This window comes from Meles meles, chromosome 4 (genome assembly GCF_922984935.1).
Source record: "Meles meles chromosome 4, mMelMel3.1 paternal haplotype, whole genome shotgun sequence".
NCBI classification, from domain to species: domain Eukaryota; kingdom Metazoa; phylum Chordata; class Mammalia; order Carnivora; family Mustelidae; genus Meles; species Meles meles.
Genome location: NC_060069.1, coordinates 43,156,477 through 43,183,328, shown reverse-complemented (window position 1 = coordinate 43,183,328; position 26,852 = coordinate 43,156,477). Strand labels below are relative to the sequence as shown.

General features: G+C 35.6%; 1 protein-coding gene across 10 annotated transcripts in view; it reads left to right on the top strand.

Annotated features, from left to right (window-relative positions):
• The window catches only part of LRCH3 (leucine rich repeats and calponin homology domain containing 3), a 124,759-nt gene that overhangs the window by 48,804 nt on the left and 49,103 nt on the right, over positions 1-26,852 (top strand). For all 10 annotated transcript variants that reach the window (XM_046002002.1, XM_046001999.1, XM_046002003.1 and 7 more), the window contains exons 2-9: positions 231-375; positions 2,353-2,479; positions 5,458-5,563; positions 9,597-9,733; positions 11,014-11,123; positions 19,969-20,062; positions 21,020-21,140; positions 25,138-25,286. In XM_046002002.1, coding sequence (XP_045857958.1) covers positions 231-375; positions 2,353-2,479; positions 5,458-5,563; positions 9,597-9,733; positions 11,014-11,123; positions 19,969-20,062; positions 21,020-21,140; positions 25,138-25,286 — 989 coding nt within the window. The remainder of the gene's footprint in view (positions 1-230; positions 376-2,352; positions 2,480-5,457; positions 5,564-9,596; positions 9,734-11,013; positions 11,124-19,968; positions 20,063-21,019; positions 21,141-25,137; positions 25,287-26,852) is intronic.

The following is a 26,852-nucleotide window of genomic DNA, read 5'->3' as shown; positions in this document are numbered from 1 at the left end:
ATGTGGAGACTTAGAAGGAATCAGTATTTCCCAGCAAAAAGATGAAGAGGAGTACATTAAAATGTTTTTTTCAATTGAATAATAAATATTTGAATGTTTACTCTGGACTGTTCTTCACCATGGAAACTCTTGGGAATTCAGACAATCATGAAACCTGCTTATTTATCCAACATTTTGGTAAAATAAGTTCTAATGTTTGACCTTAAAACTTAATTTATTTTTTCTTTCAGATCTGTCACGAAATCGTCTCTCAGAGATTCCCATAGAAGCATGTCATTTTGTTTCTCTCGAGAATCTCAACTTATACCAAAATTGTATTCGGTATATACCAGAGGCAATTCTAAACCTACAAGCTCTAACATTCTTAAATATTAGGTAAGGATGCTGTTTCTTTCTTTTTTTTTTTAATTTCTAGTTTTATATGGTATTTTCAGTTCTCTCTTCCCTTTCACTGAAATTTACATTATCTATTCATATCTGCAGTATCACTGAAATTTACATTATCTATTCATATCAGATTTACATTATCTATTCATATTTACATTATCTATTCATATTCATTCTTAGGCTGCATTAACAATATTTCTTATGTGCTTCTAGTTTTCTCCCTTTGCCTTTAGCTTTGCAGTAATTAACAAACTGTGAGGGTCATTGGCCTGATAGGCTTGCAGTAGTCTTGTAGTGATTCTTCAATTACATTTTCAAATAAGCTTTATCAAATGAGAATAGATCTGAAAGTACTTTCATTCTTGTGATTTTGCATTTTTGTGTACTAAGTTCTGAATGTGTAAATGCATTTATTTAACTCCTTTCTATTTTTTCATATCTTGGAAGACTTCTTTCACTATTTTTTTGGTTATAAAAGTTATAAATGTTCACTGGAAAAAATGAGCAAATGTAGAAAAATATAAAGAAAATTCATCAAAATGTTGTATTTGAGTTATAATTATAAGTGATGTTTTCCTTTTTCTCTAGGCTTTCAATCAAATTTCTAAATGAGATTTTCCCCTTGGCATGATATACTCTTTGGAAATATTTTTGTATGTAAAGATTTTATTCTGTAGTTTATATACTTCTAAAACTCATTTTCCCTCTCAGATATTTAGTTTATTTCAGGTTTTTGCCATGGTAAAAGTAATACTGGCAGAGACTCTTGTATGTAAATGTTTATCTTTCTCTTTCCTTAAGATAAATGTCTAGGAATAGAATTGTTATAATAATAATAATTATTATTATTATTATTACTAAGATTTTATTTGAAAGAGAGACAGCAACAGAGATAGTGAGAGAGAGCATAAGTGGGTAGGAGAGGGAGAAGCAGGCTCCCTGCTCTTGATCCCAGGGCCCCAGGATCATGACCTGAGCCAAAGGCAGATGCTTAATTCCCAGGCATCCCGGAATAGAATTATTGATTGAAAAAGTTTTAAAGGCTCATGATCAATATTAGTCAAATCAGCAAAAGGTCTTGGAAATGGGGTGAACTGATCATAGAGATATAGGTTAAATCTCTATAAGTAAAATTTTAACTTATTTTTATCCTAATGATAGATGTGTACTTTTAGTACTGATTTTGCATATTTTTATATATATAAAAGATTTCTTTTTTTTTTTAAGATTTTATTTATTTATTTGAGAGAAAGTGAGAGAGAGCATGAGAGGGGAGAAGGTCAGAGGGAGAAGCAGACTCCCCTTGGAGCTGGGAGCCCAATGTGGGACTCGATCCCGGGACTCCGGGATCATGACCTGAGCCGAAGGCAGTTGCTTAACCAAGTGAGCCAACCAAGTGCCCCATAAAAGATTTCTATACCTGTACTTCAGCTGGTGTGACATATTTGAAATCACAGCCTGTCACTTGTTTTCCATAGAACTATATTTGGATCATTTATATACATTTGATTATAATGTATGTAATGGTGAGGGAAGTAGATACAACTACTTTAATGTTTATAACTCTTGTTTGGAAGACAGGAGAGGATAACAGTCATCTGCTGTATTTTTAAATCACTTTATCATTCATAACAGTCATTTAAATAAATAATATATGTTGTGTTTATATAGCACATCATTATTTATAAAGGAGTTTTATGGTACAGGGTCCTGTAGGATAGGTAGAAGAGGTATTAAGATCCTCAATTTATATATGAGGAATCTGTGTAAAAAGGGAATAATGCTGTGCTTAAAATCACAAAGGTGATATGTGAGGAAATGGAGGCCAGAATCCAAATCTAATATCCTGTTTGTTCCTTCCAAGACTTAGGTTTGTCACTTTACTGAGTGTAGAATAGGAAAGATGGAAATTTCTTTCTTGAGTGGTGGGTTCTTACTCCTCTCTTTCTCTACTTATCCATTTAGTCGGAACCAACTGTCAACGTTACCAGTGCACTTGTGTAATTTACCACTGAAAGTCTTAATTGCTAGTAATAACAAATTGGTGTCACTTCCAGAGGAAATTGGACATCTCAGACATTTAACAGAACTTGTAAGTTAATGTTTTACTTTTTCACTGTCCCACATATATGTATATCCATAGTCATACCATAATCTGTCATGTGATAAAGACCCATTATTAAGGTGTGTTGTTTAGTTTTCTTCAGGTATGAATAGTGAAGTTTTGCTGGTTGATCAGTACTGAAGTGCTTCAGGACAGAGTTAAAGTACTTAAAGTGCAAGTCTAATAGGCCCACTTTCTCCCAAGAAAGTCATTAGAATTACATTTTAACCAGTATTCATTGATTTCCATGTTACTAAACTTTTGAGATATAAGTTAATAATGCATTTGAATTTTTCAAAATCTTAATAGTGTCAGTGTTCCGATTTTTGGTGAGCCCCTACAGGGGAACGGGCACTACAAAGATCAGGCTTATTTTTTTTGTCTTACATGCTATCTCTAGCACCCCTCTCCTTCTATAAAGTAAACTATTCTTTACTGCTTTATGGTTTCTGAGAAGCTTGACTTTCATTTACTACTCCTTGTTACTCTTGAGTACTTATGTTCTGGGCATGGGAATGGGACTTTTCCCATTAAACACCACAGTAACATTATGAATTAGGTATTATAATTATCATCATGTTACAGCTGAGGAAAGTAGCACTTAGGTAGGTTAAGTAACTTGCTCAAGGTTCCATAACCGAAATAGAATTTGAAATCAACCTACCTTAACTTCAGAGCCCATGTTTTATATTTCTGAAATGGTCAAATAAAATAATATCCATTGAGATTTGGAAGGATAGTTTCATGTAGATTTATTAACAAAGATAGACATCATGAACAAAAAGTACACATGTAATTTAACTGGACCACACATTAGCTCCCTTTTTTCAGGTGGATTATGAATATAAAAGGTCACATGTAAAAATACACAAATATATTAAATCTGGAGTCTAAATACTAAACCACTATTTATTTAGAGACAATAAGATCTAGGAAATAAAGTCCAAAATACAGGTTTGTTGGCATTTCTTCAGAGCTTGGGTTATTAATATGAACCAACAGTAAATTTTACTTGTGATTCAGATTCTGATTTTTCAAATCAGACCTTCCTGTATCTGCTTATTGAATCATAAATACCTAAGCTATATCTTGTAGAAGGAGCTTTTAGCTGTCTACAGAAGAGGTAAATCAATACCCTCAGTCGTATAGTTTGTGCCAGAGTGAGAATTATTATTATTATTATTATTTTTTATTTGAGAGAGAGAGAGAGAACATGAGAAGAGGGAGAGTCAGAGAGAGAAGCAGACTCTGCCAAGCAGGGAACCCGATGCAGGACTTGATACAGGGACTCCAGGATCATGACCTGAGCCAAAGGCAGTCACTTAACCAGCTGAGCCACCCAGGCGCCTCAGAGTGAGAATTAATAATCCCAAAGCTCCTGATTTCTACTTGATAGAACATGTTTTCACAACATCCTTATTGCTTTTTTCCTTTATTTCCCTTTTTTTTTTTAAGTTTATTTATTTAAGTAGTCCCTATAGCCAACATGAGGCTTAAACTAAAGACCCCAAGATCAAGAGTCACATGCTTCTCCAACTGAGCCAGCCAGGTGCCTCTATTTCTCTTCATTGTTTTTTTTTTCCCCCTGCAAGATTTTATCCATTTATTAGAGCAAGAGAGTGAGAGAAAGCACAAGCAAGGGGAAGGGCAGAAGCAGAGGGACAAGCAGACTTCCCATCAAGTGGGGAATCCCGTGCGGGTCTGAAGGCAGAGGCTTAACTGATTGAACCACCCTTCCCTTCATTTTTAAGTGAAAGTAAACTTCAGTCTTTCAAGATACACATTTTCCAAGAGAAATATTATAAATTACTATTACCTTCTGGCTCAGGTTCAGTTTTCCCTATCCCAACTTCTCTTCCTTTTGACTTTGATGCCCAGAGCATTGGACTAAAAAGTATAGCTATTGATTCTACTTCAGTCATTAATTGTAGTAATTAATTGTAGTAAAGTAATATTTTCTCTAAGAGTATTATGGGAAAATAAAAATAATGTTTGAAAATTGTTGAAGTTTTGGTAAGTGGTCTTTTCAAATAGTAAGTCTATTAATATTGTCTTTTTAACTCCTATCTTAAAGGAGTTCTAAGTGTTAATGTGGCATCTTGGAACTTTTACTAACCTAGACAACTTCCTGCTGTTATACATGGAAAAATGTTATACATTTTCTGGCTGGTCTCAGAATTAGGGAATTCTGAATTTGTCAGTCTTAGAATCTGTAGTCAGCCTCTTCTCAGAACTAGTGGAATCAAGATGTTGACCAGTATACCAGAAGGCCCACATAATATTTGTGTTGGTACCAGCTTTATCAGATGCCAATAGAGCAGTGTCTGTTTTTTCCATGGCCTATGAGTTATGTGTACTTCAGTATTTTTTCCCTCACTTTCAGTTTGATAAAGAATTTTTTGAGTTGTCTTCAATGCATTTTTTAAAGATTTTATTTATTTATTTGAGAAAGAAGGAGCATGAGAGGGGAAGGGGCAGAGGGAGAAGCAGATTCCCTGCTGAGCATTTTTATTTTACATTCTTGAGCAGGTGAGCTGGTATTTTGAAAATAGGAGTTCCTTTCAATTAATTTTATCATTATAATTTTTATTATTATTTTGTTTTTTCTTCTGATTTCATTAGAACACTTATAAAATATTGTCCTAAATAGATCTGTTGTTATAATTTTTTCTAATTTACCTTTTCACTAGAATTTTCATTTGATTTGATCCTAGGCCTTCTGTCCATATCTTGTCATTTAATTTTTGTTCTGCTCATAAAATTAGTGTAGATCCATATAAAATGTGTAAAATCAGTCAGAAGCCTCTACGTTTTTAGAATTAACAAGGGGACACAGAATCTTTTTTTTTTTATTTTAATAGTTAAGACATAGGTATTACCTTATCAAACCTCATTTTACACATGGTTTAAAGTGGACAAATTTGTAATAGTAGAACAACTCTTTACATTGTATCTTTTTGAGATAGGATGTGAGCTGCAATGAAATTCAAACAATACCTTCCCAAATTGGTAATTTGGAGGCCTTGAGAGACCTTAATGTAAGAAGAAACCATTTAGTACGTTTGCCTGAAGGTAAGAAACTGAAGTAATTGTTTTGTTATTACTTGTTTTTTTATTTTGAAGATCTCTCAGACTGATAGGTACAATCAAAAATGTATACGAGTTATAGGCAATGTTTGAGATACAGTAGTTCAGCTACTATATGTTTCCTTACAGATTTTAAAGTTAGAGTCTTCAGTGAAAAATTCCAGTAACTGTTAACCAGTGATTGTATTTTTAGATCGTGTCAGAATTAATTAATAATGCAAGGTAGGGTCCCTGAAAGTTTTAGTACTTGCAGCTATTGGGAGAAATAGATCATGTTTTTGATGAGGAAATAGTTTAGTGTAATGAAAAATATTCCTGCAATTTGCACTGACTTAAAATAGACTTAACTTGAACTTTGTCTTCCCTGGAAATGTTCAGAGAGAGGCTAATTAATGGTTGTGGCTAATTAATGAGGTGATGTGTAGAATGAATAATGAATGCAGTGAGAGACTGCACTGGGAGGCTGGTTCTCTTAGGCTTACTATAGGCTCTGGTATATGTATCTAAATGATAAAAATGATTAAACAAATTAAGAATAATTTATCAATCCTTCCAATATGTATTCATGAAAGAAGCCATAAAAAGAAATGAAAATGGGGAGAACTTAGATCAGAGTGTATATTTCTTTAATTTTATTGTGGAAAATTTCATATATAAATGAGAGCAATGAATATCCAGCCAAAGTAGTGATCAGCTCCTGGAAGCTCCTGTGTCATCTGTACTCCCATCCACTTTCCCTTACCTCTGTCCTTTAGAAGGTGTTTTCATGACTGTGATGCTCTAGGTTCTTCTACAAAAATCGACTTGTATAGTAAATAATTGAATTAACTAATGAAGCTTTTGTTCACTGTGGAATCCAAATGTTAACACCAGTTTAATCCAGTATGATTTTTAGTTCTAACTTCTAACATGTACAAGTGTGACTGACATTTTGGATGTCAAACTGTCTCAGTAAGTGACCTTTTAGTCCACTTTTATATACTTAGTGTGGTCAGACTAGCCAAAATCCTGCATAACTTTCCTCTTACTCACTTATTCAGTAACCTCTACACCTTTTAATTTTAGAGCCCTTCCTCATTTCCTCCTGGGTCTACTTTCTACCCCCTCAGGAATATGAATGAAGGGCCCCAGCAGAGCTGACCAAAATCATGCCATAGGTCTCATAACCCAAAATTTCTATCCAAGATTACCCTTCTACTCAGGACCCACTTACGGTGATTGATCTTTAAAGGCTTATTAATATAATAATATGGACTTAATACAAAATCAATTAATGAAAACATTGGGATTTTAGTGAAAATGAAAATTCAGGGTTTTAAAGATTTTATTTTATTTATTTGACAGGGAGAGATCACAAGTAGACAGGCACACAAGAGGCAGGCAGAGAGAGAGAGAGAGGGAAGCAGCCTCCCTGCCGAGCAGAGAGCCCCATGCGGGGACTCGATCCCAGGACCCTGAGATCATGACCTGAGGCAAAGGCAGCAGCCACTGAGCCACCCAGGTGCCCCGAAAATTCAGGGTTTTAAATGACAGTTACAGTCTAATAGTTTTATCATCTAATTGATTTCTCTATCAAAATTTAAATATATGTTACAGGAAAATGGTGAGTCACACATATAATTTTAAGTGGCTTTAAAGCTTATCTTGTAATCTCAGCATATTCAGCTAAACTGAGATGGGAAGAAAACTTTATTCCAGTAGCTACATATGTTAGTGTGTAAGTTCATGCTTGTTAATTGGTGGTTTGGTAGATAAGACATATGTCTCTTATTGCCATTTTGATTTTAAATTTTAATTGTTATAAAGTAATATATCATTCAGAAAGTCAAATAATATAAAAATACATATAGTATAAAATAGTATAAAAATAGTATAAAAATATATCATTCAGAAAGTTGAGTATAAAAAGCTCAAAATCAATAATAGCATTCTGCTGCCTCAACCATCTCCCTCCCAAGTTGTTGTTGTTTTTTAAGATTTTATTTATTAGAGAGAGTGTGCTTGCACATGCACATGGAGGAGGGGAAGAGGGAGAGAGAGAGAGAGAGAGAATATTTCAAGCAGACTCCCTGCTGAGTGCTGAATGTGGAGCTGCCGTATGACTCGATCTCACGACCCTGAGATCATGACCTGAGCTGGAATCAAGAGTTGGACCTTTAACCAACTAAGCCGCTAGGCACCCCTCTGCCTCCCCAGTTTTAATGTCTGGAAGCATCTACCTTTTCTGCCTTTGACTATTTCCACTAGCATTTGCTGACATTTCTAAACAGCGGGCTTTACTGGATTTATCAGTCTTTTTTTTTTTTTTTTTTTTTAAGATTTTATTTATTTATTTGACAGAGAGAGAGAGAGATCACAAGTAGGCAGAGAGGCAGGCAGAGAGAGGTGGGGGTCGGGGAAGCAGGCTCCCTGCTGAGCCCGATGTGGGGCTCGATCCCAGGACCCTGAGATCATGACCTGAGCTGAAGGCAGAGGCTTAACCCACTGAGCCACCCAGGTGCCCCTGGATTCATCAGTCTTGACATTTATGTCAGCTCCTGTTATGGTAGATGACTGTTTATTTTTTTTATTTTTATTTTTATTTTTTAAGATTGTATTTATTAGAGAGAGAGAGAATGCGCAGAAGTAGGCAGGGTGGCAGGCTGAGGGAGAGGGACAATCAGGCTTCCTGCTAAGCAAGGAGCCTGATGCGGGGCTCAATACCAGGACCCTGGGATCATGACTTGAGCCGTAGGCAGATGCTTAGCTGAGCCATCCAGGCGATCTGATAGATGATGGTTTAACTTTCTTTTTTCTTTTTTTTTTTTTTTTTAAGATTTTATTTATTTATTTGACAGAGAGAGAGAGATCATAGGTAGGCAGGGAGGCAGACAGAGAGAGGAGGAAGCAGGCTCTCCGAGGAGCAGAGAGCCAGATGTGGGTCTCGATCCCAGGACCCTGGGATCATGACCTGAGCCGAAGGCAGAGGCTTTAACCCACTGAGCCACCCAGATACCCCATGGTTTAACTTTCTTAGACACTATCACGATCATAGCTTTACTTCCCTCCTACTATCTTCCCAGTGTAGTTTTATCACAACTTTTGATCAAAGTATTATTGTTTATGTTACTATAACTATATAAATGTTGTTCCCTGCCAACTCAGTTGATGTACTATGATTTTATTCCTTTTTTCTACATCTTATTTTTGTTGCTGTTTTCATCTTTGTTTTGTTTTGTTTTTGCTTAGTTTTTTTATGTGCCTAATGCTAATTCCTCCTTTTCTAGCAGAGAGACCACATTCACATAATTTTTATTACACTATTGTAATTGTTCTATTTTATTATTAGTTATTGTTGTTAATTTCTTACCATGCCTAATTCATAAATTAAACTTTATCATGTATATGTATACAGGTATGTATGTATAGGAAAAATCATAGTATATGTCAGATTTGGTACTATCTGCAGTTGCTGCATCGCTGGGGGTTTTGAAACATATCCCCCATAGATAAGAAGGGACTGACTACAGGCATTCAAGAACTAAGGATGGAATGGGGTTGGGTAGGAAAGTGTTGAGGTCTCTTCACTGCGTAGTCTTCCTCTTAAATCCTCCCATTTTCAACTGGCAGCTCATCGTGACTTTCCATTGTGCCTGAGATTCCTGAATTCAAAGGCTTTTGATTCGGTTTCACTAGAGAATAACTTATTGACCCTTGTGGTGATTAGAGAGGGGTTGTGCTGCATGAGTTGAGGTTGGGAATTTAGGCATTTAACTTGTTCTTTGTACATACTATCATCTAATCCATTGGTTATGCCTACATTTCTGTGGTATCAGGCCTCTGGTTTCTGTAGTTCTGTGAGCGCTTTTTACTAGTATTCCCATCTGTAAGCAACTAGATTTCATTTTACAATATCAGTTCATTATTGAGAAAGGAGATAAATATATTAAATTTGCTATTATTTAACTAGAAGCTCATGTAAAAATTGTCTAGTTTTGAAATATCATGAATTGTTCATTTCCTTCTTATCACCCTGCAGAGCTGGCAGAACTGCCGTTGATACGATTAGACTTCTCCTGCAATAAAATTACAGCAATCCCTGTTTGTTACCGGAACCTCAGGCACCTACAGATGATCACCCTAGATAACAATCCACTACAGTCTCCTCCTGCCCAGGTAAACTCTAGTGGGTCTGAAGTATGTTGGGAACTTTTCAACAAAGGGTAAATTTACAAACTGAAGTTCTATGCATTTATCTTTTTGTTGGAAATGAAGTTCTTTTAAAATAAGCTCACACACATACGTATTCTTTAGAAGCCCTGAATAAATGGGATGAAGGGCAGGTAATATTTCCAGAAGTGTTTCGGCTTTCACTAAATTAACTTACTTTTTTAGGCTGAAGGGTTCTTCTTGAAGTTTCTCTAATACAATTTGAGTTAATTTCTTTCTAGTAAAACTTGCATGTAGGCAATGTAAACACGAGAGACACATAAAAATACTTGTTTTTCAGAATTAAAGATTATCAGTGAGTTTCTTCTGACCAGTGTTTTTGTACCTTTTTATTTTTTAAAATCTTAAGTTCCTCGTTTAGTTAGTTTGGTCATTTGTTTATCAGTGATGGATATGAAACTATTTAATAATAATTATAAGGTAACTTTACATATAGATTCCAGCCATCCCATAATCTGAAAAAATTTAGCAGCCTGTATATTTTTGAATTTAATTTAATTTATTCTTTTATTATGTTCAGTTAGCCAACATATAGTACATCATTAGTTTTGATACAGTGTTCAGTGTGTTCAGTGATTCATTCGTTGTATATAAAACCCATTGCTCATCACAACATGTGCCAGCCTATATTTTTCACTGTAGCATTTGAACTCTGTAGTTGATGATGGTCTTGTTCAGGCCTCTGGATGCAACTATAAAGCTTTATGAGTAAACTTCATAACTATAGAAGGATCTCATAATCCTAAAGAATTTGTATTTTGAATTCTGTCAACAGAAATAGAATTTTAATAATCATTCTGCTTTTCCCTCTTAGAGAAAGTAGGATTCAAAACATAATTGTGCATGATTGTTGAATTTCTAAAGCAAAAGTTGCCAGTGTAATCCGTCGGGTACAATGCTTTAAATCCCTGACTGTGCCTAACTAATCAGGGTGATAAGTTTATTTAGTATTCTCTCAGTGTTTATAATCATAAGTTATTTATTTTATATGTTACTGAAAATTATTCTTGACCAGAAAACAAAAAATCTGTATTTATAGCACTTAAACACATAGGATAACTAATAATATGTTATAATGAGTATTTGATTTTTAATATCGCTATATGTAGTTGATAGAAATGCCTGCTGTTTCTAATATATAATAAATAAAAAGCTGATTGTGATTAACAGGGGACACCTACATTTCAGGTGAGTAATAATTTGCGTGTATGTGTTACTTTTTTTAGATATGTATTAAAGGCAAAATTCACATATTTAAGTACCTGAACATACAGGCATGTAAGATTGCTCCAGATCTGCCAGATTATGATAGGAGACCCTTGGGTTTTGGCTCCTGGTGAGTATATTTTATTTTCTTTATTTAATGTAGTCCATCTTATAGGGAATCAAACTGGACCCTTAAATCTGCCTAAATGTTTAACTAAAGGGAAATAACCTATTTTGACACTGCTTTTCTCAGAATGTTTGTATTAAGTAAACAGTCGATTACAGAGATCTGACAAAGTGTAGTTCTAAGTTAGAGTTTCTCCACCTCACAACTGTTGATATTTTGGGCAAGATAACTCTGTTTTGGGAAGCTGTCCTGTACATCAGAAGATGTTTATCAGTACTCCTGGCTTCTGTAGCACCTTCCCAGTGTGACAAACAAAAATGACTCCAGATATTGCCAAATACCCGCTGAGGGTTCCTACTTGAAAACCATTGGTCTTGGTGACTTGAATGCCAACCTTGGCTCTTTTTAAATTCTGTGTTAATTCCGTGACTTAAAACACGTCACTCAAACTTTTGGGGGTTCATTTTTTCTTTAGGGAATGGAGAGGTTGGATTTGATGACCATTAATGTCACTTCAGGATCTTTTAGTTGATGAATCCTTCAGCTATATAACACCTGAATTACAGGGTTATCTCTTTGGCATTTCCAACCATCTGGAAGAATCTTAAGCAGCAGTAAATAAATTCAAAAGGCCTTTTAACAGACAAAATAGATGTCTTAGTGAAGGTGCCATAATGCATATAAGCCTTATTCCTAATTCATATAGGCCTTCTCCTAGAACCTCTCACATTATATGTAAGAGCACACTCCTAATGAGCTTGCTTCTCAGTATCCTAGTCTAAAACAGATCCACAGATTTCTATTTTGGTAGCGTTTCTAAAAGCAGACATATTAAAAGTACAAAAAATAATTTGAAAGGAAAATAAAACTGTAAAAAGCAGACACATATCAAAAAATACAAGTTAGTGTTTAACTCTGAGAGGAAGGAAGATTGAGTCTGAAAGAGGCATAAAGGGGCTTTAAACATATGTCTCATAATGTTTTAAAAGCTATGTCTGTTTTATCCATTTTTTATCTATATGACATATTTCATAATTTTAACAAGATATTTAAAAGCAGTAACACTCTAAAAACAGTGCCTTGATATCATTAGGCATATATGCAAAGAACCGTCCATAGTTCAGTAATATTTTAAGTTATTGCCATGTTAGAGCACAGTACCATAATTAATGCTCATCATGTAAATACTAAGTATATTAGATATATAATTTCCAATAAAAGGAAATGTGCATTAAGTTTAAATTTTAGATACAGTTTAAATTTTTTTCATCAGAAATTATTAGAATTAAATAAGTGCTTATGGTATAAAGGAGTAATTTCAAGCTATCTGAAAATACAGAAACTGATTTTTTTTTTTTAAGATTTTATTTATTAGAGAGAAATGAGTGAGAAAATGAGCACAAGCTAGGGTGGGAGGGCAGGCAGAGGGAGAAGCAGACTCTCCACTGAGCAGGGAGCCCAATGCAGGGCTCCATCCTAGGACTCCGGGATTGTGACCTGAGCCAAAGGCAGATGCTTAACTGACTGAGCCACCCAGGTGCCCCCAGAACCTGATTTCTTAAGAAAATTAAGTATTACTCCAAAAGAACTTGACTTCTGCGCTTTGCCACAGACCATGTCTTTTTTCTTCACCACTGTATTCCTTAGTTCAGCTGAGTGTTTGGTGCACACAGTAGATACTTAACAAGTATTTATTAAAGGAATAAACAGTGAGTTTGGTCACACAAATGTTATTTACCTCCTAACTTTCCTCTGCTTAAAGTTATCAGAACAATTTTGTAATGACATTCTGGGGTGTTTTTGGCCTGGCTATTAGATTAAAAAGTTTCATAGACAGTATGAAGGGTATTTAAAATACTAGTTCTAATCTGGTGGTTTAAGCATACAGTAGTACAAGTTTTAATGTATTTATACAAATACACAAGGAGAAATTAACCAGTGTCATACATGTACCATAAAAGATTCCTACAAGAATGTCTCAGTCCTAACACTTTTAACTCTGAGAAGACTAAAAGCAGGTATGTGATGTTTAAGGTTAAGAAATAAAAGGTTTTGGCAGATGGTAAGGATTAGCTCTGGTATACTCTGCTAGCTCTAGGCCTCTCTTGGAGAATGGACTTTGACAGTGGAGAGAATATGAAGGGATCCAGACCATTATATTGCCAAGAATTTTAAAATTTTCTCTATTCATTATATCCTTTTTTTTCCTACAAGTCTTTTTCCTCTTACCTTGGTAAATTGCTTATAATATAGAACTCTTGTCTTATTTGTTGAAAATTTTTGTTTTTTTCTATTCAAAATTTTCATTAAATGTGTTCTAGTCCTATGCTCTTGAAAGATGTACAGCAAATAAACAGGGACACTTGGGTGGCTCAGTCAGTTAAGGTTCTGCCTTCGGCTCAGGTCCTGGGATGGAGTCCTGCATTGGGCTCCTTGCTCAGCATGGACCCTGCTTCTCCCTCTGCCTGCTGTTCCTCTGCTTGTACTTTGTCTCTCTCTCTCTGTCAAATAAATAAATAAAATCTAAAAAAAAATGTAGCTTTTATTTTACATCTATACTAATTGATTTTTCCCCTTGGAGTTAATCATCTTTGTTAAGAAAATGTTTTCCTCTCCTGAAATAGGGGAGTAGGAACAGAAACTGCTACTGCTGCCTTTGAGATTTGAGTGTCAGGCATTTCATGAAGACTACTGGGGACATGTATATGAGGGTGTCCAAAGACTAAAGAGGAAACACTAGCCCCTATTTGGATAATGAGCTTTGATTAAGGCCAGTGGTGCTGATTGCAGAGCCTTTTTTTTTTCTGCCATTCTCTCCTCAGTCTTGAGAAGTAATTGGTCTTGGCCTAATTTTTTTTAATATAGAAATCCTCATCACAATACTTTAAAAACATAAAACTTTTCAAAAAAGCCTGGCAAGAGACGTGTGTATTTGTTAAGACAAAAAGAAGGCTTGAATCCGTGGAGAAATGTATCCTAAATGGAAAGTCTAAATAGCATAAACATGTTGTGTCTCTCCAAAGGAATTAGTAATTATAGATCTGATGTCTTCCAGTCCCTATAGTAATCCCTCACCGTGCTTACTAGATTAATCTGTATTCTGTATTTCCCATTTTTTTGGAGTTATGTTATATTATTTGTAATTGTTTCAGAATGTCCTAGATAATATTTTTATATATAATATAAATAAAACATTTCCTTCAACTCCTCATGCAGTGGTGAATGGGATATTGTACCTTCATGTCTTTTTTACTGAAATACAGATTCATGAAATTGCATTGTAGTTAGCAGTATCTTTATTCAAAATGCCACCATGGAGTGAGAATGTCTGTACTATTGGGCAGTTCACTTAACCTCTCTGGACTTCAGTTTCTTCAACATGATCTTTATTTACCCCAGTTATACCCTAACAGTAGTTCTAGGATTGAATGACCTGTTTCTGAAAATGCTTGGCTGACCATAAAGTCCTATGTAAATATTAGGCATTATAGTTTCTAGCTATCTATGGTGATCTAGAACCAGTTTAGTCCTAAGAGTCCTGTCTTGCTAAAGATAATTTTTCTTAATCCTGTAGCTCTTCAGGTGTTCAGTGCAAATTAGGTGGTACTTTCTTTCATTCCTTACATGTAACTTTCTAATTACTTTTGCATAATAAATAAACTACAACCAGTCTTCCTTAAGTTCTTTTATAAAGGTCACAAATGTTTTATTTATTTCTAGATATAAATGTTTCCAACTCCTACAGCAAGTTGCACTGTTGTAATAACTTTTAAGTTTTACATGGTGGCACATGCATTTTTCAGTAGTCATCTATAGTGACCTATGCTTTTTTGCCGACCAGCTATATATTACAGACTAAATAGATTCATGTATGGTAGTGTGGCAGTGAACCAAATCTAAGGAAAGACTAAGCCACTAGTAAGAAAAGTCCTTCTTCTGCAATCTGAGTAACAGAATTAATTCTCTCCAGCAAGCTCAACCTTGTGAAAGCAATGATCATCCTTTATTCATATTTGTATTCTTAGCATCTAGAATACTGTGTGACATTCAGTAAATGTTTGGTGAACTAAACCCAAATGAAGCAGATATAGTGACTTGTTGTAACTGCAAATGCTCTCTTTAGGGTACATTTTTCATAGAAACAATAATAATGAGTTTTATTTAGTCCTTTGTAATAGTATTTGTGGAAATCCGTAGCCTGTATTTTCTCAGTCTTTATAGCAAATCTGTGAGGTAGGTGTTATTAATCTTTTTTTCTTCTTTAACTTACGAGGAAACAAGTTGAGAGAAGTTAAACAAGTTAATTGAAGTCACAAAGCTAGTAAATGATGGTGCCATGTCATTGGTTCAGATCTGTTAAACTATGAAAATAGCCATGTTTTATGTTCCTCACTGCACTCTATTGACTGACTCACAGTTCAAGTTCCTGTTACAGAAAAGGCACTTACACATCTGAGTCCATGTTATGCTAGGTAGTTTATTAAGGAGTTTGGACTTTCAGATAGGGCATAGCTGGAGCCTGACTGGCAGAACTCTGCCAGGCCTCCTGAGGGCCATATTTATTCATTGGGTGACCATCTGTCCTGATTTGCTTGTGACTAAGGGTTTTTCTGGGACACAGGACTTCAAGTTCTAAAACCAAGAAAATCCTGAACAAACCCAGGGGTTTGTAAACCTGTATATCCCATTTTAATCTTATCAGTTTAAACTCTGAACAAGAGTATGTGGAGAAGCTAAAGGTAACAAATAAAGGAGATAAATAAAATGATAGCTAATGCAGAGATTCTATTAATTCTGTTTATGTTACCCACTGGAAAAATACTACAGTAAATTTAGGTTTATCTCAGTCGGCCACTTGATAGAATAATCGTTATATAGAACAGTGTCTTCTAGAGATTGGAAAATCTTTACTTGGAAAAAATACATATTTTAAAATACTTTTCAGTAAATTTTGAAATATACATACATCTTTTCGCAGCTGCAGAATTTTTAAAGTGTGGCTTAATATATAATTTCATTAGAAAGCTTTTAAAATTGGGTACCTCGGCCTGACTTTGCTGTGATAACAGATCTTACCTATGTGTAAGATCTGGACTCTAAAATAAGCATAAAAGCAGACCTATCACATAGCCGCTATAAATAAGACATTTTACTTCACTACTAACAATTAGGAAATATAGATGAAGGGCAAATGGATATTCATTGTATTGCTCTCCTAACTCTTGTATAGATACGAATTTTTCCAAAGTAAAAAGTTGGGAGAAATTAACTACTTTCTTTTAGAAAAGTAAATTTTTGTTTGTTTTTAAGTAATCTCTGCATCCAACATGGGGCTCGAACTCATGACCCTGAGATCAAGAGTCACATGTTCTTCCAATGGAGCCATCCAGACGCTGCTAGAAAAGTAATTTTAGAATTCTGCTAGGAGACTTTCTTTTGCTAAATTATCTCAATGGGGGAGGGTGGGAAAATGAGGAAGATAGCCAGAAGGTACCTGTATTTTTGGATCTTCATAATCAGAGTGTATTTAGTACACTGGACAAATAGATGTATATATTAATTACTACATTCAAAGTAAAATCTTTATCCATAAAGTGATAAGTTACAAAGACTGTCTTTTGTTCACATAGGGTTTTTGTTTGTTTTGTTTTTAGTTGACATAAAGCTTTCATTTATATAAAGTCATGTGAGTAGAAATGGTTAACCTCCTTTTACAAAATTAAAGTTATGTGCATGAACTATGTAAGAATATATGAAATACAAAATTCAGTACTAGAAGAACATAATTTTAAAATTGTACTTTTGAAAGTTGCTTTTCAGCCCCATGCTTATAAAATAAAATGCTAATAGACCATTTTTTTAAAATAAGCCTTGTCGTGTTTTAGATTTCTTTAAAAGTATGTTTAAGAATAAGCAAAAACTACAGCTATAAAACTTTTCAAAGAAAGTGTAAAAGAATATCATTGTGACATGGGATAGGCAGTGATTTCTGAGGATACAGAAAGCAATAACCATTTTTTAAAAAATGATAAATTAGAGTTCAGCAAAATGATAAGCATATCCTCATGAAAAGAAAATACTAAGAAAATGAATACACAAACCACAGACCAGGAGAAAATTTTGCAATATATGTATATGACACATACATATGACAGAGGACTTGTATCTAAACTATAAAGGGTATCTGCAACTTAATGCTAAAAAGACAACCCTATTAAAAATTGGACAAAAGACTTGATTAGATGTTTAACAAAGATATACAAATGACTAGTAAGCACCCAGGAAAGTGCTCAGTATCATTAATCATCATGGAAATGTAAATTAAGGCACAAGACTTTATTACACTCCTACTAGAATGACTAAAAACTGACAACACCAGATGTTTAGTGGGGACGTGGAGCAATGAGTGCTCTCATACACTGCTTGCAAAATTGTAAAATGGGACATCCCCTTTGACAAAAGAATTTAGAAGATTTTTATACAGCTTTATTGAGATATAATGTACAAATCATAACATTTATCTATTTTAAGTGTGCAGTTCAGTGAATTTTGGTAAATGATGCAGTCATGAGACTACCAACACAATCAAGACAGATACCATTTCCATCACCTATGGGCCCCTTTACGGTAGATAAGTCCTTTCCCCTTCACTCAGCCCCAGGCAGCTACTGATCTGCTCTCAGTACAGTTTTGCTTTTTCTAGAGTTTCATATAAATGAAATCAAGCATTATGTAGTGTTTTGTGGCTGGCTTTTTTAGCAGACTATTTTTGAGATTACTGGTGTATTTAGAAATGGGCAAAAGAACGGACCTTTCACAAAAAGAAGATAAATGAATGGCCAACACCCACACAAAATGAGACTCGATATCATCAGTCATCAGAAAAATACTAAGTAAAACAACAGTGAGATACCACTTTTCACTCACCAGAAGAGCTGAGATGAAAGACTGACAACACAAGTGTTGGCAGTTGGAATTCAGATGCATTGCTGGTGTGAATGCAAAATGGTACAGCTACTTCCAAAAACAGATTGGGAGGTTTTTTGGTTTTGTTTTTAAGTTAAGCCTACACTTAAATAATTTATCCATTCTACTTGAAGGTATTAAAACCATCAAGAATTTCACTAACAGAGTGCTGAACAAAAAAAAGCCAGATTAGAAAAAAATTACATATGATTCTATTTTTTGAGTTCCAGAATAAGCAAAACTAATTGTATTACTTTTTCATTGCTGCCATAACAAATTACCACAAACTTAGATTTTTTTTTTTTAAAGATTTTATTTATTTAACAGAGAGAGATCACAAGTAGGCAGCGAGGCAGGCAGAGACGGGGAGCCCGATGCGGTGCTCAATCCCAGGACCCTGGGATCACGACCCGAGCTGAAGGCAGAGGCTTTAACCCACTAAGCCACCCAGGCACCCCCACAAACTTAGATTTTTAAACACAAATTTATTATCTTATGGTTTTGTTAGGTCACAAATCTAAGTCTTGGTCTCATTGGGCTAAAATCAAGATGCTGGCAGAGCTTTGTTCTTTTCTGTAGGCTCTGAGTAGTATACATTTCCTTGCATTTTTCAACTACTAGAGAGAAGCTGTCCACATTCCTTGTCTCTTAACCAAAAGTCATCTTCAAGCCATCATTTCCCTCTTCCACTTGTAAGGACCCTTTTGATTACATTGTGTCCATTCAGATAATTTACAATAATTGCCCTATTTTAAGATCACTGACTAGCAGTCTTAATTTTACTTTCAACCTTCGTTCCCCTTTGCCATGTAAAGAAACATATTTATAGGTTCCAGGGGTTAGATCTTAGAGATCTTTGGGGATTGTTATTTTGCCTTTCATACTAATTTAATGTGAAAAAAATCAGAAGAGTGGTTATCTCTTAAGAGCACACGATAGCACAATGAGAGGAGCTGACTGGAAAGGGATGTGTGGGGATTTTCAGAGTAGAAATGTCCTACATCATGAGAGAAGTGTATATTACAAGGATGAATTCATTTATCAAGTATGTAGCTAAGGTGTGTACATTTCAGTGTATATGAATTTTACCTTTAAAAAGCACTATTGAGAGGTCCCTGGGTGGTTCAGTCAGTTAAGTGTCTGACTCTTGATTTCAGTTCAAGTCACAATCTCCGGGTCATGAGATTGAGCCTTGTGTCGGGTTCCATGCTGGGTGTGGAGTCTGCTTAAAATTCTCCCTCCCTCCCTCTGCCCTTCCCCACTCATTCTCTCTCTCTTAAAAAAAAAGTGGGGGGCGCCTGGGTGGCTCAGTGGGTTAAAGCCTCTGCCTTCGGCTCAGGTCATGATCCCAGGGTCCTGGGATCAAGCCCCGCATCGGGCTCTCTGCTCAGCAGGGAGCCTGCTTCCTCCTATCTCTCTCTGTCTGCCTCTCTGCCTACTTGTGATCTGTCTTTCTGTCAAATAAATAAATAAAATCTTTAAAAAAAAAAAAAAAGGAATTGAGGGGGGCACTTGGGTGGTCAGATGGTTAAGTGTCCGACTCTTGATTTCAGCTCAGGTCTCTGTCTTAGGGTAGTGAGCTCAAGCCTTGCATTGGAGGGCATGGTAAATGGGTTAGAAGCATAGATGAAATAAGAATGGCACTGTTGACATTTTTGAAAACAATGAATGCTGTTATATTAATATACTAGTATACATTATACTGTTTATTTTAGTTTGGAATTTTTAATATTAAAAAGTCAAAAGAATGCCCATTTAATTCTAAATGAATTAAAGCAATAAATGCCATGATAATGTTTATTAGTAAAATTGCATTTAATTTATTTTAAATGATAATTTTAAAACCTCAAACTACCCAGTAACTAGAGTCTCTCTTTGGCAGCCATGAAGAACTGTACTCAGGTCGCCCTTATGGAGCCCTTGATTCAGGTTTCAATAGTGTGGACAGTGGTGATAAGAGATGGTCAGGGAATGAAGTAAGTTGTTTCTTTTATTCTGCATGTTGTAACACCTGATTAAGAGATAATAAAATGATGAAAATGAAAAGTATCTTAATTGGATTCAATTTCTCTTTACATAAAATATGGAAAAGCCAAGGAAGATGTAAAACCACAGAGTACTGCTATCCAGAAATGATGCTCTGTTTCTTTGCCATCTTTTTACCACGCGTTTTACATGTTTGTTACCTTATTGTCTTGTATAAATAGTTTAATATCCTAGAAAGCCAAATGGGAATTGAGCCAATTATAACTGAAGCCTAAAGTTTGCAGGGCTGGGTGACCTTGAGCAGAGGTTGCAGAAGGGGTGCTGCAAGTTGACAAGATAGGCTGATGGGTAATAAGACAGGAACCTCAGTGAAGACTATTAATATGCTCAAGATAAATAATTGTCCTAATTAATTATATCTTTTTTCTCTTGTGTTTAGTTATTGTTCTGCTTTCTATCTTTTTTTGCTCTCAGTTGGGTTAAATGATGAAATAAGCTTTTATTAACAAGACTGATAACCTCCCATTTGTAGCATTATTTTATTCATTCCAAAGCAAATGAACTTTAGACCACAACCCATTTATAATTTTGAATTGCTTGTGTATGTACCAGCAGGTGTGTACATAATTGTATCTGTATCCATGCAGATACATATATGTAGATAGTTTAAATTCATGTTTATTTGTGAAGTGATGTATAACCCTCCATCGCTTTTTTTAAATTACGTAAAATAAATATACATAACATAAAATATACCATTTTATTCTTAAGTGTACATATCAGTGACATTAATACACTGACATTGTTGAGACACTGTTAATACTATTCATTTCCAGGAGTTTTTTGCTATTTCTTCTTAAGTATAAACTTGTATCCATGCTTTCAGTACTGTGTTGTTTAAAGTTTGAAATGATGTTTTTAAACAGTACCGCTTTTTTTTTTTTAAGCCTACAGATGAATTCTCAGATCTGCCTCTTCGAGTAGCAGAAATAACTAAGGAACAAAGACTGCGAAGAGAAAGCCAGTACCAGGAGACTCGGAGCAGTTTAGTAGTAACAAATGGTGGAGGTGAGTGGAACTCCTGACCACAGCCAGTCTTTACAGTCTCTGGTGTTTTTAAGTGGTCATTTTCACATTCGTTTCTTTTGTTTGTGTATCTGTAGCTTCTCCAGCTCTTATTTATTTATTTATTTGAGAGAGAGCTCGAGCAAGGGGAGGAGCTGAGGGAGGAGAAGTAGATCTCCCACTGAGAAGGGAGCCCAATGTGGGGCTCACTCCCAGGACCCCAGGATCATGACGTGAGCCGAAAGCAGGCGCTTAAGTGACTGAGCCACCGAGGTGCCCCTCCAGCTCTTCTTTTAAAGATTTCCTCATATGATTGAAAAAAAGTTGTTTTCCATTGAGATTAAACTTTAATTTCTCTAAGTTTTCAGGCTTTCAGTTAAAATACAGTATTTCTTGTGCCTGGGTTGCTCAGTGGGTTAAGCCTTTGCCTTCAGCTCAGGTCATGATCTCAGGGTCCTGGGATCGAGCCCCACATCAGGCTCTCTGCTTGGCAGGGAGCCTGTTTCCCCCTCTCTCTGCCTGCCTCTATGCCAACTTGTGATTTCTGTCTCTCTGTCAAATAAATAAACAAAATCTTAAAAAAAAAAATACAGTGTTTCTCACTTATTTTTATTTTGGAAGGAAACTTCATTAAAGACTGTTTACTTGGAATAGATCTTTGTTAATCTTGATTTCATCATGATTCTCTTTTAAAGTACTATTCTCCCTTTTTTTTTTTTTTAAGATTTTATTTATTCATTTGACAGATCACAAGTAGGCAGAGAGGCAGGCAGAAAGAGGGGGGAAGCAGGCTTCCTGCTGAGCAGAGAGCCCAATGTGGGGCTCGATCCCAGGACCCTGGGATCATGACCTGAGCTGAAGGCAGAGGCTTTAACCCACTGAGCCACCCAGGCGCCCCACCATTCTCCCTTTTTAAGATTCTCCCTTTGGTCATTATTTGACCACTTCTAGGAATTCAGTGCATTTCTTAACATTCACCTTTTCATTCATCTTGGATTGTATTCTTCAACAGCATCTGAATCCAAGTTTTATTTATTTTGATATTTAAAATTGTGTAATGTAGGGACATCTGGGTGGCTCAGTCATTAAGTGTCTGAGCCTTTGGCTCAGGTCATGATCCCAGGGTCCTGGGATTGAGCCCCACGTTGGGCTCCCTGCTCAGGGGGAAGCCTGCTTCTCCCTCTCCCTCTCCCCTGGCTTGTGTTCCCCTCTGGCTCTCTCTCTCTCTCTCAGTCAAATAAATAAAATCTTTAAAAAATAAAAAAATTAATAAAAATGTGTAATTTAAATTAAAGATTCTTTTTTTTTAAACATTTTTATTTATTTATCTGACAGAGAGAGAACACAAGTAGGCAGAGCAGCAGGCAGAGAGAGAGGAGGAAGCAGGCTCCCTGCCCAGCAGAGAGTGCGATTCGGGGCTTGATCCCAGGACCTCGAGATCATGGCCCGAGCCGCAGGCGAGGCTTAACCTACTGAGCCACCCTGTACTCATCACAAGTGCATTCCTTTAACTCCCATCACCTATTTAACCCATCCCCCATCCAACTTCCCCTCTGGTAACCATCACTTTATTCTCTGTAGTTAAGTCTTTTTCTTGGTCTGCCTGGGTGGCTCAGTTGGTTAAGCATCTGCCTTCAGCTCGGGTCATGATCTCGGGGTCCTAAAATTGAGCCCCACATCAGGCTCTCTGCTCAGCAGGGATCCTGCTTCCTCCTCTCTCTCTCTCAGCCTGCCTCTCTGCCTACTTATAATCTCTGTCTGTTAAATAAAATAAATAAAATGTTAAAAAAAAAAAAGAGCTTTCATCCCTGAATGATGATTTCAATTAAGTGACTTGCTCTCTTTTTTTTCCTTACCATTTTATGTTCTGTACTCCTGTTACTTACCATTCCATTCACATTTTAGTGGTTTTCTTTTTAATCTTGCTTTCATATGAGATATCTTTCCCCTTAGTTAGTTTCAGACTTAAAATACTTTTGTTCTGATCTGTGCTGTCTAGTATGGTAGCCCCTAGCAACATGTGGTTATTGAGCATTTGACATGAGGCCTTTCTAACCTTTTTTTTTTTTTTTTAGTTTTCTTTATTGAAGTAATCTTCACACCTGACCTGGGGCTTAAACTCACAACCCTGAGATCAAGAATTGCTTGTTCTTCATACTGAGCCAGACAGGTGCCCCTGAAATGAGGCCTTTCTAAATTGAGATGTACTATAACTGTAAAATACACATTGAGTTTTGAAGAATTTACATGCGGGGGGAAAAAAGTATGTAAAATATCAGTAATACTTTATATTGCTTATATGCTATAATGACACTATTTTAGATATATTAAACAAAGTAAAATCTGTTATTAAAATTAGTGTCACATTTTCTTTTGACTTTTTTTAATGTGGCTACTAGATAATTTTTATTACTTATATGGTTCACTTTTATGGCTTGCATTCTGTTTCTCTTGAACTGTACTGATCTAGATAGTATGTAAAGTTGATGTTGCTTTCTTGAGAAGTAGTCATAAAATGAACCATTGATTAGTCACACAAATTGTACCTCATTGAAAAAGATGGATTTATGTACCTGGTTTCTAATATGGATATAGATTTATAAACTTTGCATCCTTTTACCTGTTATTATTAACTCTGGTAACTCAAAATTCATTTTTATATTAATGGCCAATATGGAATTTTTTAGAAATAAGTGAATCTGAGGGGCCTGGGTGCCTTAGATGGTTAGGTGTCCGACTCTTGATTTCAGCTGAGGTTATGATCTCAGGGTTGTGAGATTGAGCCTCATTTGGTCTCTATTCTCAACACGGAATCTGCTTGAGAGTCTCTCTCTCTCCTTTTCCCTCTGCTCCTCCCCCTGCTCTTTCTCTCTCTCTCTCAAATAAATAAAAGCTTGTTTTAAAGAGGAAAGAAATAATTGAACGTGAAAACAGAAAAATAGACTTCTCTGAGTTCTTTATTCCCAGCAACTGTCACTTATAAGTAGTCTGTAGAACATCGTACAATAATGGTTGGGGTTTAGTCTCTGGAGAAAGAAAGCTTAGTAGCAAGGTTTTTCCCCCTACTATGCCATTTTAGCCAGCTTTTAAATATAGTTACTCTTGGGCGCTCCTGGCTGGCTCAGTTGATGGAGCATGCAACTCTTGATCTTAGGGTTGTGTGTTTGAGCCCCAGGTTGAGTATGGAGATTGCTTAAAATTAAAATCTTAAAAAAAGAAAAAAGTTACTTTTTAAACGTAAAATAATAGGGCACTCCCAAACATATTAGAAAAATGATATGGCTATATCTTACTTATAGGCCCTTTACCCCAAAGCATTTTGAGAAGCAGAAATTCTCAAAAGATTCCCTCTGACCCCAAACTGCTACAAAATATCTACACTGCTGACTCTAGAAAATAAATTTTTAAATAAGAAAATCATTGTTCTAAATATGGACAACAGTTACAGGAAGAGAAACAGTGGTCAACAGCTGTTTCTTTATTTCTTTATTTCTGATTTCTAAAGCTGTTTCTTTACTTTCCTCCTGCCTTTCTCTTTCATTTTGACTTGACTGTGTTAGGTTTTCTGCCTCCCAGTTCCTTGAAGGGTAGGATTAAGCCCTTAAACTAAAACGGAGGGAAGGGGGCAATCTAAAAGAATTATGTACCCCCCAATGTTTAAAAATTATTCTTCCTCTCTTTGTCTCACAAACTTAGACTGTCTGGTTTAAAACAGTAAAGAGCTATCCAAAGAAAAAAGAAATACTAGAGGTCTGTAATTCCATAATTACTATCAATTACTGCATTCTTTAGTGAATTAGGACTAAGATTTTTCTAGAACTTATTTTTGTGAGTGGCCATGGACTTAAAAAGAAAGGCTTAGCTAATTTACACTTCTTCTCACTCCTCCCACTTTCAGAATAGAAAATAGTAGGGAAAAGGAAAGAATGCAACTGAATGTGTTTATTGGCTGTTGAATTTGACTATTCTTTTCTGGTGTGTGTTTGTGTGGTGTGGACAGTGGACCATGATCTGGACCAGATCGACTACATTGATAGCTGTACTGCAGAGGAGGAAGAGGATGAGATGAGACAGCCCAAGGGCCTGGAACCAGACAGCCTCAGTTCCCAGTTTATGGCGTATATTGAACAACGGCGAATCTCTCATGAGGTAGTACACACTTTTAAGCCTCAATATGTTGCTGTCCCCTAGTAAAAACAGTTCATGATGATATAAATTTCTGTCATATTAGTGATTTATTGGTTTAGGCCCAGTTATTTGTTTTATAAAGTTCAGTCCCAATTTCATGACTGAATTTTTCAGATTTATTGTAAAAAGTCAGTAGTCTTAAGTAGGGTTTAGCTTTATTTTTCAAATAAAAAGACAGATTTCAGAATCTTGGAGAAGGAATAGGAGGAGTCCTAAGAGTATTCTATGCCCTTGAAGAAAATGCAAATGAATGTAATGCTTTTCACTCATCTTGTTCTTACTGCTTTTTTTATTGTTATCAACTGCTACATCATAGCTTCATTAGTAATTACAAGGATCGAAGCGAATTGCAGACTTTGGAGCAACATATAAACTTAACCATAGAATTTTTATAATGTACTTAATTATATTGGATCTTTTATGCTAAGTCACACAGAATATAAATTGTTTGCCATTATAGTTCTTGGGTATTGCTTATAGTGGAGCATTGAGTTGCCTTAGAAAACAAATGAGCATTCAGCCCACAGTAGAATCACTGCCAATCCCCCAAGGGGCTCCAGTGGAAATTGCATTCTTCAGTGTATCTAGTCAGCATAATGAAACGGCTCCACTTCAGTGTGTGTGATGTTAATGTCTGGAGTTGGTCCCAAGCTCTGAGCAGGGGTTATTTGAGAAACACTTGGGGCCTTTTTGGAGAGTGATGTATTTAGCCTTTTAGAAATAGAGGATAATCACTCAAGTGGGATGTGTTGTGGAACGATATTATCATTCTTTAAAAAAAAAAGAATCCTTCAGTTTCCCTGTCTGAAGACTTTTGAACAGTATTTTTTGTTGGTGTTCAGAAGACACTCTTATATTCAAAGTTGGATAAAGATATTTAAATCAAAGTCCTGCAGCCCAGCAATAGTAGTATACCAGGAAATTAATGAAACTACATGTTTCTCAGGATATGAACATTCTTACTAGAACAAAGGGTGACTACTTTGCAAAAAAATGAAGATTAATAATGCACATTGTAATCTTAAAGGGAGTCTTTTTCCTTGTGGTCTTTCTCTTTGATTATTTTATGGGTAGTTATTTTTTTATGTATAGATGAGGTATTTCTACTAAAAATAAAAATGCCTATTATACTACTACTGGAAAATTGTATCTTTTTTTAATCCATTGTTTTTGCTGTTTTGTAATTTTTTTTTTAAAGTCCAGCTATATTTGTGTGGTAGTCTTTATGATTCTCTGTCATAACGCTCTTTATGTTATGACTTCTGTCATAAGGTTTTCTAAAATTTGGCATCTATAAAAATGTGATGAAGCAGTATTATTTTATTTATTTTATTTATTTTATTTTTTAAGATTTTATTTATTTGACAGACAGATCACAAGTAGGCAGAGAGGCAGGCAGAAAGAGGGGGTGGGGAAGCAGGCTCCCTGCTGAGCAGAGAGCCTGGTGCAGGCCTCGATCCCAGGACCCTGAGATCATGGCCTGAGCAGAAGGAAGAGACTTAATCCACTGAGCCACCCAGGTACCCA